Source organism: Euprymna scolopes, chromosome 11, assembly GCF_053919585.1.
Source record: "Euprymna scolopes isolate OS-2025 chromosome 11, ASM5391958v1, whole genome shotgun sequence".
NCBI classification, from domain to species: Eukaryota; Metazoa; Mollusca; class Cephalopoda; order Sepiida; family Sepiolidae; genus Euprymna; species Euprymna scolopes.
The window spans coordinates 105754299-105769327 of NC_136492.1; the positions used below are offsets into that span (position 1 = coordinate 105754299).

The following is a 15029-nucleotide window of genomic DNA, read 5'->3' on the forward strand; positions in this document are numbered from 1 at the left end:
AAGATATCCGGGGTATTTGTTAAGAGAAATGCTTCAACATCAGCTAAATTAGTTCTAAGCCCACGGATATTTGTGAATGCAAGCCTCAAGGGAGGAGGCAAGTTGAATTTGTTTGTCCCTAAGCCTGGTTTAAGCTTATTTTTAGATTGTACTGTCGTCATATTTTTTTTAAAGAGTTTCGGTTTAGGTAAGGGGGAGCTAAACAAGAGGTTATGCAGAGCATCAGACATGCATCACAAGTAGACCATACGGCATGTTGACCGTATGGCTCCTTATTCCGGCATGTTGACCGTATGGCTCCGTATTCCGGTATTTTGACTATGGTTCTGTACTCCAGCACATTGGCCATTAATGTCCATTATATGGCATGTTGGCCATATGGCTCCGTATTGTTGGACCATGTTGGCCACATGAGTCATTTCTATACATGCTAGCCATTTAAATGGTTCTTTTGAAAATTAAGGAGGCAATGGTTGATATCTTTGTGACATTAGTCTATAAATTAAGAAAATAAATCTGGATTTAAAACCTATTTCATGGTTCCATACATTACATCAGTAATCATTCTGCCATTTTTAGATGCGCTTGAAACCAGTAATAGATCATATATAATAAATTATCTATGAAATGTAAGTCATATTTACTAAAATAACCAATGCTTCTATAGAAATGAATTTCTGCAAAGCCTTCTCATGCAAATCTAATCCTCAGCACAGTGTCTAAAACTTGTATTCCTATAGACCATTAACGTGGCTTTTACATATTATGGATTAAAAATATAGTTAATAAGATCATGTTAATTTTTTTTTTAAAGTATTGCCTCTTCAAAGTCTTTTTTCAACTAATATCGTGAATTAAAATATGTTGGTGCCATGTTCAATTTCGCTTCTAACTTAACGCTTCTGATTAATGTCAATTGAAAGAAGATTATCTTGGAAGACAATTTACTAGAAATGAATCTGATTTTATTAGCTATGTAGTCATATTTGTCCGTCTGATTATATATTACCAGGTGGATGTTTTAGAGAAAAATAATTCAAAAGATACATTTTTATTTTTTAAAATAAGATTGTAAAAAAATTGTTTTACTTTTCCCTTATTTTAATTTTGGTTTCACTAAACATTCAATTAATAGTCAAAAAATGTTGGAAATATTCTAATTTGCATAAGTGAGTATTTTTTTTGCACACTTAAGAGCGACTGTAAAAGTCGGCGTTAGTCTTTACAAAAAGAACTGCAACGAAGAGAACTTTAAAAAATGTTGGACGGCGTTAATTGCTTAAACAAAAAAAAAACAAAGGAAGAGTAACTATGCTCTGCTAACAGAGTAACTCACCTCTAACAACGGACTTTCTGAAAAAAGGAAAACCCTTCCAAAACAACCGTTTTTTGGAATCCTGACTAAGTATCTCTTTTATTGTATTTTTTAAAAAATATTATATGTTTGAATGCAATGATTTACTTTGTTCAGTTTATTTACATTTATCCTATATTATAGCTTCTTTCTTAGAACTGCACGCCTATGGAACTCTGTTCCGTCTGCCTGCTTTCCACCTGACTACAACCTGGATGTCTTCAAGTCCAACGTTAACAATTCCTAATGAACCACCCTCTTAAGTAAACACTTCATTAAATCTCTACACTAACGTACTGTACTTGCAATAACCCTTATCCCGGAGTGGCTGCCAGGCCTTGATAAGTGGTGACCACCGTGTGAAAAAAAAAAAAAAAGTAAAGAAGTTTTTGCCTTTACTATACAGGTCAGAAATTAATCCTCCAAATAATTCCCAACAAAAAAAATAATTCTATGCATTTATAAAAGTTATATTTAGTTGACAAACACAGACACAAGAGATTTTTCTGATATTTTTAATAAAGATAAAAAATGTATTTATAAAGTTATCTTGTGGGTTGATTGCCAGCAGACATATATGGCATCAATATTTGTTCCTGTCTCGTGTCATAATCCGTTTTTGTGACTAAAGATGTTTTATATTTTTGGCCCTTTTTACAACTATGTCAGTAACAATGTTTTATTGACTAGGAGAGTCGTCTGTCAGGCAGAATCAGTTAACAAAAACACAAAATACAATGCACAAAGTAAAAATGTATTAAACAGAAAGTTTTATTTTAGAAAGTGGTTATTGAAGAGGTGCACTAGAAGATATGTTTTATTGTTTAAAACGAGGTATGAATTTATGTATGTCAACATAAAATGAGAAACCGTCCTTTGGCCAATATGCAAATAAATGTATATAGAGATGATAGCGATGTCTTTAGTTAACTTGGAGATATGTTGATATCCCATTGGCCTTTGTTAATTCCACGTTAGAGGATGAATAATAATTTTTGTCTTCAAGTTCGGTTAATAAACAAGTCCAAATTTTCCTAAGAGAGGTCGCTCACCCAAAGTGAACACTTCCCAAAATTGTATTTAACTAACTTATTAAAAGTCCTTTAAAAGTATACCATGGAATTAGTGTACTCTACCCTAAAGTTGCTTATTCTTTTTTATTATTATTTTATTATATCCTTTTTTTCGGACCCCCACCTTTGATTCAAGAAGGGGTGAATTCTACATTAAATCCTTCATCCATTATTGGCTACACAAGGGAGAGCAGTGAAAGAAAGAGAGAAGCATACTGTGGGCTCTTTTCATTCGCATATTCCTTCCTCTTCTCTTAATAATTAAGATAAAAGCAAGGTTCATTTATGTGCACCATCGTCTTCTCCAAGCGGTCAAGTAATCATATAATCTTGATCATATACTCATGAGTGAAATACGAAATTTTTCAATCAATGTTATTTGCATAATGAAAAAGGAATTCAAACTTTTTTTTCATTACGTACATACTATATCTAACAAATAAAATAAAACAAAAAAAAAAGACATGGATTTCAATGAATTCAAGGCTAATACTGATTAGGTACATATATATATATATATATATATATATATATATATATATAGTCTTGGAAGTTTTGGACCTTTAAAATTATATAAAAAAAATTGTTTACTTTTTATATTTTTTATCATTCATTAGAAAGCTATTTAGTCAGTAAGTCATTTAATCACCTACAATCGCTGCATTAACTTTCAAAACAAAACAGTATATTAAATCATGGCTCCCCAGCAGTGTTGATCAAACACTACCTCCCTTAATCTCAAGAACAAAAAAATGTTACAGATATTAGATCTAGTTTCCTACTCTTAATTAATTTGGCTAGTCTATTCATGCTATAAAAAATGTCTTCCTTATCTGTGAGATTCGTCTGTTTCCAAATTAAAAAATAACCGATTGAAATCTGACTATTATAATAGACCTATATATTTCTTGTATCACCTTGATGTAATTTTTTTCTTTTTCTCTCTGTAAAATATGTATCAAATGCTACAAGGTAACTATTACTTAATTGGCCCTTTGTCATTATTAAACCTGGTCATGATGATGGCTGTAAGAAAGTTGTAAGTATTTTTTAGGCTTAAGTATCAACTTAAAAATCGGTTCTGCATATATAATTAGGTATTATGTCAATATTTTGTTTCAAATTGTATTTTGTAATCACAAAACGAAAAGTACTCAAGTTCTTACTGAATGATTTCACACATCTGTTCCATATTTTTTCTCATCTGGTTTACATTTTATGAAATACACAAAGGTTTTCTTAAAAATTGTAGTCTTTATTTGGATACACTTAAGTACATAGTAATTTAACTAGTTTCAATGTTAAAAAAAAAATCACCTATTAAATTTTATATGGTAAATAAGTATTTTTTTATTAGTTATATTTACTAAAACAATATAACATTCTGTCTATGGCCAACACCCTGGTAAAACCAGGTATGTACCGTTGCTAGTTTATTAATAAAGATTTTGGTAAAAATTCCTTTTGCAACTGTTTGCCACATTGCAAACTACATCTGGTTGTCTTACTATGTTCTCTTTCTTTCTTAGCGAAAAGTATAAAAATCGGTAAATTGTGAAACGTTTGTGTAAATGTTTATATTATTTACATTAAAGAAAAGTAATCATGTTGTGCGTTATATTACTTTAATTGTTTAGAATAATTGTTGAATAGTGGAAAATGCATCCACTTTAAAAGTTTTCGCAGCTGGAATAATTATTTTCATAAAAAAAGCTGATGGCAAAATAAAGTATGCTTGTCTGTAGCTCTCTAATGAAAGAGGGGAAAAAAATGAAAACTAAACCTAATCAAGTATCAATATGTCAGATGGATTGCTATTTGAGTCTTAATTTGAAAATCTGGTATGATAACTTTATATGTTAAAAGATAAGAAAAATCTTTTTTCTGTAATCATTGCATTTTGTTCTTCATCATTGAAATATTGGGAAAAGCCAATCTATATATTTTTTTGATTTAATATGGAGAACTCCACCAAAATAATTAATTTAAAAATAGAAATGCACTATTTCATAAACATAAAAGAAAAACTTGCATTTCCTGGAAAATTGAATGAGAAACACCATCTTTTTGTACCCAACCTATGACATCATATTACAATTTATTATTATTTTTTTTACATTTTATAACATTCAATTTTTAAAGGGTGTGTCCTAAGAATGTATTCAACATTGAAGCAAGAGGGGGAAGGCGGAACCTAAGTAAAATGACATTAATGAAATAAATTTATAGGGACAACCACTTTTTCCTGAAATCAATAAAGACAGACCCCTATTCAAGCCATAAACCCTTTATTAACATTTCTGTTGTGTTTTTTTTTTTAATTTTGATAATGATAAATAAAATATAACAAAGTGTATTTTTTATATATCGAGTATGAATGTTGAACACTCATGATAATGCTGTACTTTCTTTAATCAAAATGAAATATACTTATCCAAGTATCATGGGTAATATAGTTTAAGAATATGCATGGTTATGAGGGTCTATCTCCAAAACCGTACAAGGTATATGTAAACAGGCAGACGGAAAGTACAACTTTATTATAAAAATGTGAGATTTTATGGCATCTAATAACTTGATTTCAACATGTTTTACTTGTATCTCTTCAGGTGAGCCTGGTAATAGTGCTGTTTATCACAGTCGTCATCAACATTACATTTTTACTTGACACTGGCAAGAAACAGCAGGATGACTATGCTAAACTTTGTAAGTATATGCTATTTTTCTACAATTTATTGTTGATGCTTCCTTTGTGATACGACAGAAAACTGTTCTTTTGCCTCTGTTGTCATAAGCAAATTTGTATAGAAACCATTTTGAGAGCTCATATGATCTTGACTGGAAGATGTCTATCCCAATAATGCTTATATATTAACAACCTTATAATACACACAGATGTGATGTCATACCACTAAGGTAAAATAAATTGTTTGATTGTCCATTAAAATAGAAAACAAGAATGACTTTAAATATAAATTTTATTTCAATTTTATTAATAAAAATATATAATTTTTCAATATCCATTCCAATTTTACAGATATGTTTTTATTAAATTTTAAAATAAATTTCAAGCTTGGTTACATTTCTTCTCTCCATTTCTTTACATAACTAGCAAGAATATATAGAGGAGTGTTGGAATGATTAATCGGAATTTGGAATCGAAAAACTGACTTTTTGGGAAATCAGAATTGGAAAAATTTGTGCTTATTTTTCAATGCTCAAAATGATTTTTTTTCATTGTTTTTATTTCTTTGATTTTGTTTAAAACTTAATTTTCCACAACTCATATTAATGATGAAATAGTAAATATTTATAGATTATAAACTATTAGTAAAACTAAAATCTATAGGTCACACCCATAAGTGTATTTTTACATTTACAAAAAAAAATGTGCACATATTATATGGGTTTTTGCGGTTCTCTGACCCTCTTATATGCAAAGAACAACTGCGGGTAGAAATTTAAAAAGAATTGGAATTGGGAATTTAGAAGAGAATTGGTAATTGTATTGGAATCAGGAAAACTTTTTGGAATCATGACATGATTAAATGACGGAAGCAGAGAGGTGGAACACCTTTTCATATAGTAATAGTCTGGTTTAAGCATGAATATTAGATTTGCTCACTCATTTTTTGTTATTTTATAGCAATTCAGAGATTTAAAACGTTTTTCTTACTTTGCTTTCATTTATTGCCTTTCTAATTCAAACCACTTTCAGACACTCTTTGAAGTATTTTTCAAACTATTTTTTTCAAACTATTTTTCTACTTAATCCATTTTGTCTATCTTTGTAGATTTATTTGTTTAATTATTTTGTGCTTTCATTTCTGTAACCAAAATTATGTTGCAGTTCTTAAACACTTATATTTTCACATTTTTCTGTTTTGAGTATTAAGAATAATTTAACATTATCAAATATGTTTGCTATGCGCACCTATTTGACATAAGAGACAAACAAATGTTTGTGTTCTGTGTTGCATGATAGTGAATGTTGGATCCAATTAGAATTGGAGATAAATTTCAACTGGAGAAAAGTTAAAATGTTATGGTTTGCAAAATCTGAGATAATTCCTATAACATCTCTCTACTAAAAATTAAAAATACTTGTATTCAACTGTTAAGATCATGTAAACTGTCGTAGTGGGTGGATTAAAAAATATACAAAAATTGTGATCCCTGGGTAGAAATAGGTGGTGGTGAAGAGGGCATCCACGTGAAAGATCCAAGATTAGCTAATCAGAGTAAAAGAGGATAAGAAAATGACCACTGCTTGTGAGAAGATTGAAGTCAAATGATGATGACTTTAGATTAAATTTAATGCCTTTTGAGTTTTACATTTCCATAAGGCAAGTATGAACAACATAATTTTCTATTGGAAAATATAAATTAAATGATGGGATTATGAATCTGGATTATTATATCCACAATGTTCAGCATCCTATCGCTGAGAATCAATTTTGTGGAGAAATTCCAAGCAAGCTAAGAATTTAATGACCCAATAGTAAACTTCAAAGACAACCATACATTTTTTTTTTTTTGCTTTTTTTTTCTTAATAATAGTCTGTTTGATGGCATTATGTGGGGCAGTATTGCCTTAGCCACTGAAACTGTTACCACTCCCAGTTGAAGGAGGACAGATTCTCGCATATTCTATCATGCATATGTTGAATACCTACTAGACACTATCCGTGACTGTCTCTGGTCTCTCTGTGCAGGGGTTTGTTAAGACAACCTGACATGAGGATTGTTTCCCCTTACAAATAAATGCTGACCATATATTCAAAGTAACATAGTATTCAAATAAAATCCCCTTGGTATGGCTACATCACACTGACTTATGCGACGAATGTACACCTTCTCAAAGTGATATTACCTATAGTAATAGCACTAAGTTCATTAGAGTAGTTGAATTCTGGTCTTGGAATCTGGTACAACTTTATTATAAAAATGTGAGATTTTATGGCATCTAATAACTTTTGATAAACCACAAACCACAAGAAAGAAATACTATAACACAATTAACTGTCCAGTTGTGGAGAGGGAAATTAATGTTCATTTCTTTATAAAAATAACATTTGAGATATAAAGAACTTTAACAGAATATTTCTCATATAGAAATCAAGTCTCCAAAAGGACTAACACTTGATTTCTGATAAATTGAAGTAAAAAAAAAAAAAAAATGTTGTAGACCTACTTAATAGCACATAGTTTATTGTCTGGCATTCTTCAAACAATTTGTATTAAGAAAATTATTGTTAAAGAAAATCATAAGAAAATGTCAGTCAGCATAGACTATTGGCATTTTTTCTCTTTTGTTCCCATTTTTCCTCTTTATTTTTTTAAATTGCAAAATAAAATTTTTTCTTTTGCAGCTGGAGTGAGCACTGCTTTCCGTGAAAACGCACAGAAGGGGAAGGAGAGACTTGGAAAGACACTGTCCGTAATCGTTGTTTCCAGCAAAGATTCAGTCAGTGTTTCCGTAGATGGAACGGCCGTAAGTTTTCATTCTTTTTAAAGAGTAAATTTTAGCTTTTGTTGAATTCATTATTGTGTATCTAAAAGTACAATTTATCTTTGGAAGGTAAATTTGTTGATGAAGGAAAGCAACTTATGAATGCATGATGTTGTTGATTATAGAGACCAGAAGACAATTCATATTGTTTACTTTTCATAACTGTGATTAAAATGTTCTCCGGATGCCTTTCTCTTGGACAGATAGTTTGAACATGTTCAAGAAGTGCTTATTATGCACTCTAAAACAATTTCAAATACTTAAAAATTTTAATTTTGAGAATATTTATTAGTGTCCAATATTTATTGTTGAAATTTCACAAAAATCAGAGACATTTGAATTTTTCTCAAAGGCTTTTGCACCATTTTTACCTCCTTTGTAGAAAACTAAATTAAACTAACTGCAACCCATATTTGGAACCCTTATGCCTAGCAGCTGTGTTCCAGAATTCATAATGATCAGTTAATTAGTTTAGGAGTAAATCCTATACATACAAACATATACACATACCTAAGTTTATGTAAATATATTGGTTTTATATATATTACTAGCATGTATACCCGGCGTTGTCCGGGTGGATATGAAGTTTGGTTTGGACCCAGCTGCTGTACTAAGGATATTAAGCGCTTTCATCGATACCTCTACAACAATTTCAAAAATGAAATCGCCCCAAAAAAGTAGGTGACAACTTCCCCACCAGATATTTCGGCAGAAGGGATATTAAGAGAAACACTTTTTTTGCCCATGTGCTGCCCCCCCCCCCCCAAATAAATGAATCCAAACAACTTTACTTTCAATCAAAATAGTACATGTGACTAAAAAAAAAAAAAAAAAAAAATTAGCTACAGCTCAAATCTGAAATGTGAAAGAGGGAAAGAAGGGAAAAAAAAAAACCTAACGTGCTAGCTGTCATGGTCATGACAACTTATGACATCCTGACCCTTCAAAATAACATTTTTTAAAGATACATTCTGTTTGCTAAAATCTCGACACAAAAAGTGACCCCTCCTTACAAGAAATGGTTCAGTTGATCGCCACAGAATTAATATTTTTTCTAATTTTCAGATATTATTAGGGATTGGTCTTTCAGATGGTACCAGTTTCGACCCAGTCTGATGTGGCTAATGAAAGTTTTAGCTAGACATACAAACATACATACATTCACGCACATACACATTAACAGACAGGTGAGATTTATATCATAGAAGATTATATGCTTACTTGCAAACATATATATAAAAAACTCAAATGACCTTGTAACGAGTGATGTAACCAACTTTCCGGTTTACGACATCCAGTTGCGCATGCATGCATAAACATTAACCCATAACAATGTAAACAAATAAACACAAATCGCTTCTTTTGCAGATTTTGACCTGCGCACTGAAATATTAACATAATTATTTCAAAATTATTATTTAACATGGGAAGAGTGGGAGTGTTTTGCAACTATTCTTTATTACAACTATACTGTCGCTATTTTCTTGCAACTAAACAACTTTAACCCGTTGACAAACATAAGAACAATTGTAGTAAAGCCAAGACTACTACTACTACTACTCTCTATCCGTCCCTTTTCCTTCCTTCTTTTTTATTTTTTGTTTACATTTCTAGATACAAAATAGTTGTGTGAGAACGATGAATTTGTTGACACATTTACTAATCTGTTTCAATATTAGTTTTATTTTATTTTATTTATTTAGGTTTTATTTTTTTGCTTCAAGTTTTATGAATTATTTTTTTTTTAGATTTTAAGTTTCTATAACTTGGTTGAAGGATTCCAATATGGGTTTTTCAGTCTTATATTTTTCATCGGTAGGTTCATGTGCGTTTTTGCTGCTAAATGACTTTCTTCGGCGTTCGATTCATAGGAAAATCATGTTTAATTTTGGATTTTTGAGCGATTATTCGGAAAAATAGGTAACTTTACACCAATAGGGAAGATTTTTTGTTTTCATGTTTGAGTTATCCGTCCGTGATTTTTCATTTTAATATACTTTCATAGAAATGTTTCTGTTATGTCAAAAAAAAAAATTTTCTTTACATCACAAGTGTCACGCTCATACATGAATTCCATAGCTAATATAACATACTGACCCAAGGAGTCATGGGTAGTCTAGTATATATATATATATATATATATATATATATATATATATATATATATATATATATATATCTACCCCTTCATTGATATCAAGTGAGTGACATTACCAAATTTGGTCATTCAGTATCTGGTGGTTACTTTGGTGAAACCCTTGGGTGTTACAAGGTAACACCACTTCCTCCACATTGTGCAAAGATTAAAAGGGCAAATTGTCCGGCACTAGTCACAAAAGTTTGTATCTCTGTGGAGCAATGGTCATTTCAAACTAAAAGAAAGAAAGCATTACACTTTGATGACTTTTTTTTTTTATTTATTTATTTTTTTTTTGATAAAGTAACACTAAATATTTGAAAGATTATACACTCTGGTACTTCACAAGTTTCTGGACAGTGTTAAGTCTGCGTGATTTTTGAGTTTATCGATTTCAACCCTAACTCAAAGTGTCAGTCTTTTAACAGCATGGGGTCAGTGAGCAGAGCGGATTCACTGAAGCTTACTTATGCACTGACTTATATTTAGACTGGGAGGGGCACAGAGAGAGAGAGAGAGAGAGAGAGAGAGAGAGAGAATTAAAATGATAGGAGTACAACTTCATTGATTATTTAATATGCTCAAATTTAGCTGTTATTTTTTTATTTCAATATAATCCATTTAGACTACAGATTCCTCCTTATGGACATTGTAGAAGACAGTTAATTAATAAATTGATTGATTAATTAATTGAATTATTACTTTGATTTTTTTAAAATTCTATTTAATTCTAATGAAAAATGTCTTTTAGTTCACAAATTTTAATATATTTATGCTACTCAGCGATACATTTTTACTAGGATGGAATACTGTTGCCATATCTGGGCAGTAGCTGCTAAAAACAGCCTATCCTGCCTTGACAGAGTACAAAATAGACTTCGTGGCTTAGTGGGGGATGCCCTTTTCTCTACCCTGCAACCTCTCTCCCACAGAAGAGACGTTGCGAGCCTATCCTTGTTTTATCGCTATTTCCATGGCAGGTGCTCGTCTGAACTCCAATCTCTGGTCCCCCCTCGCCAATCTTTCACGAAAAACACCCGTCTAGCTGAATCCACTGTGAAAAATTTCCCCCACTCTATATCTGTGCCTAAATCAAAACGCGGATTCCATGAACAAGCTTCTTTCTTAGAACTGCACGCCTGTGGAACTCTGTTCCATCTGCCTGCTTCCCACCGGACTACAACTTGGATGTGTTCAAGTCCAACGTTAACAAATTCCTAATGAACCACCCCCTTAAGTAAACACTTCATCAAATCTCCACACTAACGTAATGTACTTGCAATAACCCTTATCCCTGAGTGGCTTCCGGGCCTTGATAAGTGGTGATCACTGTGTTAAAAAAAAAAAAAAAAAAAAAAAAAAGAAAAAAAGAGTTTACATTCTAATGAAAATTTTCTCTTTTTGAAAACGCGTGGATTAAAGATTTTCTTTATTATAATTCCTTGTTTGAATTTCTGATGGATTAATAAATATTGCAATTTATTCAATTTTTATTTGCATCATCAATTTTTCTTGTTTTCTACGTATACTAACAGGCCTCGTTTCCTGATATTGTTCGGGGGAATATAAAAGAATGCTAACAAAATATGAAGTATTTTTTAATGAATGTAAAAGGTTAAAATTAATTTATTTGTGTTTACATGTACATACCTGTTGTGGAGAAATCACCCTCCAAATGGACTGTTCTATCCATTATATAAACCATAGACCTTTTGATCCCAGGTGTGGATTAAACACCAGAGCGACCCTCGCCTGCTCGGTGACTTTTACTACTCTTTTCAGTTGTAACCTTTTTACGTTGTTGTTCCAGTAATACATTGTTTAAACTCTATTCCGTTGTTCTGTTTTCTTTGTGGCTTATTGCAAGCCATGACAATACCCCAAAATATAATTTGCTTTATTTCGATACTAATTCTTATTTGAGTCCTGTAAATTAATGAAATTGTATTCTTTTGTATGAAGTGATCATTAGGGACCTCCAATGCTTGCCATAGAATCAGTGACTGTATATTTTACGAAACTGTTTATAGGCATTGTTTATTTATGGATGTAGCAAAAGTGTAAAATATGAATAATAAAATTTAATAATTAGAAAAAAATAGGAAGCCTTTTATCCAAATTCTATGTTTAAAACTGAACATTTTGGAAAAATCGAATGTAAATCATTTAAATCTTTAAAAAATTATTTTCTAGAATGTTTTTTCTTTATAGTTTAGTAGATACTATATATATATATATATATATATATATATATATATATATATAAATATATAAATAAGAAATTGTATTTTTTTTTTTTTCAAACAACAATATTGAATTGCTTATTTATGAATTCACAGTAAACATTAAATAAATATTATTTCAATATATATAATGTTAAAATTCAGAGGGAGCATAATATATTTTTAGATTTCATAAAATGAAATGGGATGGGGCCATAATGTACAAAAATATGAAATGTTAATGAAGCAATATTGGAAAATGCAGTATATTTTCATTTTCTGTACTCTTTCCATGAAGGAGAAATTTTTTGTGTAGGAGCTGAACAAAGCTTCTCTCCTAGAACTGTCCACCTGTGGAACTCTGTTTCGCTGGCATGCTTTCTAGCTGACTACAATATGGTTGTCTTCAAGTCCAATGCAAACAAATTTTTGTTGAGCTGTCCCACTTAATAAAATTCTACCCAATTTTTACCACTAACGATCACTATACTATGTCCAAAAAAGGAAGATGCATTTTACTCATTCTAAACATGGGGAGATGGAGAAGGTTGGGGGCATGGTTACCTATTTTGTACTTTCATCCAACAATTTAATAAACATGCCTACCATTAAAAATTAATTTAACTTGAAATTCCTAACAAAAAAAAAAATTAAAAAAAAAAAAAAAAAACATAACGGTAAATTTTGATTATCTTATCCCCCCCCCCCCTGAAAAATTCAAAATTTACATTTTTTTTTTTTTTGCTATTACGTTTCTACATCTAAAATAAAATAACTTCAAATAAGGAAAGATTCTTCTCATCTTTAACCTGGGATAATTTTGAATAAAGAACTCTTGTTCTCTTATCTTAATAAAATGAAATCATCAGGGTTAGTATAATTTGTAGAATTACAAGCTTTTTTTTTTTTTGCAAGTGGGAGAGAGCTTGTCTTGATAATTATGTCAGCATATAAGAACCATTAATCACGCCCATGCTTTTTTTAATAGAAAAAAAGGAGCAGGGTGAGTGGGGTTGGCTTCAAGACCTGTTCAAAATCAAGTTATTTGATAGTTTAAAATTTTCCCAGATGTTGTAGACAAGCAGTATTTATATCCAACACCATAATGGTTAAATTCTCATTTTTTGAATGTCCATTTTATATGCTACTATGTGTTGGACGGTTTCAAAAACTTATTTTCAAACTAATTTATCTCTGACCAGGTCTCTATTCACACCTCTTTCCCTAAAGTCATTCCTTATCACTTCCTTGCATGTTTTCTTTGGCCTTTCCCTTTCAACTAGCCCTGCTATTTTAGCTGTTCAACATCTAATCTAAGAATTCTCATTTATTCTTACAAAGTTTCCTTACTGAACACATTGTCCTATACTGTTCAGATTTAATCTTCTGAGGCCATCAGACCTAAGCCTGTCTTTAAAACTCACATTAACACCCATTATATCATTCTCATATCAGTTCTCTCCATACAACACATGTCCTCAACCCTCACTGGCCATGTTCCACTTCCCTTTATCATCACATTATACTGTTTAGATTGAATCCACCTAAAATCATTAGATCTAAGCTTGTTTTCAAAGCTCACTACACATCCATTGTATCATTCTCTCCATGCAATGCATGTCCTCAACCCTCACTGGCCATGTTTCAATTCTTTACATCTTCAATATGACGTAGGATACATTTTGAAGTGATATTACAGTTGCTAAATGAGAAAATAATATACTGTAAGATTCTGCTTGATAAATACTTCTTTAGATTCCTATGTGAATAATCTGGTGAAAAGCAATTCATATGGTTAGGGGAAATGTACATCCACACTGTTAAGTTAAATAAAATACAATGTCTTTCAAAAGTATTGGACACATTTGGACGTTGAATATCTCGAGAACTATTAAGGATATAAAAACGCATCTGGTATAGTCAGAAAGTTTGTAATCAAGTTTTTCATGTAAAGTGCAAAGATGTGAGCACCATTATTCACATGACACACATCAAACCAATAGTCCAATTGTTGACAAACACGTCCCAGCATTGTGTTGTCAATGGCTTCAACAGCTTCTGTTATTCAGACTTTCAGCTCATCCACGAAGCACCACATAGACCATGCCATCTCACTATAGACTTCCTATCTGGTGGCTGTTTTCCAAAACTTTTTTCAAAATGCATGTTGAACAAGTGTCCATGATTTAGTTTTTGCACACAAAATGCATTTTCTGGTTGAGTGAACATCATTACTAGATCTGAAAAGAAATGAAATGAAAAAAATCAATAGCAAAATTACAAAAATCTTAATGAATTTAGCCTTAAAATGGCACCACTTTCATCTTACTACTATTCATATTTAAGCAGATATGAGAACTTGAAATGTGCCCAAGACTTTTGGAACACCCTGCATATTTTAAGTGAAAATGGGGGTCATCTATTTCTTCAGTAGTGGATGGGCATATATGAGAGAAAGGTATTGAGACAACAGCTTCAACTCTAAACCATAAGAAAGAGGAGCAGAATAATATGCATAGCCTCATGGGGGAGGGGGGCGGTATTGTATAACAAATAATAGTTTAATCTTAAATGAAGAAAATTTTTATGCTTGTCCAGAATATCCCCTCCCCAGAGAGATTCTGGATATGTGCCAAATTTTTGTCATTAAATAGAGAGGAAATATATGTATATGTATTTGAAAATTATTTTGTATATTGATATCATTAGAAATTATGTGAAATCTTTGTTT

General features: G+C 31.1%; 1 protein-coding gene across 2 annotated transcripts in view; it reads left to right on the forward strand.

The window, feature by feature from the left end:
- LOC145288037 (protein O-linked-mannose beta-1,2-N-acetylglucosaminyltransferase 1-like) overlaps nucleotides 1–15029 on the forward strand; it is a 185293-nt gene that overhangs the window by 114244 nt on the left and 56020 nt on the right. For both annotated transcript variants that reach the window (XM_080136052.1, XM_080136053.1), the window contains exons 3-4: nucleotides 5037–5133; nucleotides 7800–7921. In XM_080136052.1, coding sequence (XP_079992178.1) covers nucleotides 5037–5133; nucleotides 7800–7921 — 219 coding nt within the window. The remainder of the gene's footprint in view (nucleotides 1–5036; nucleotides 5134–7799; nucleotides 7922–15029) is intronic.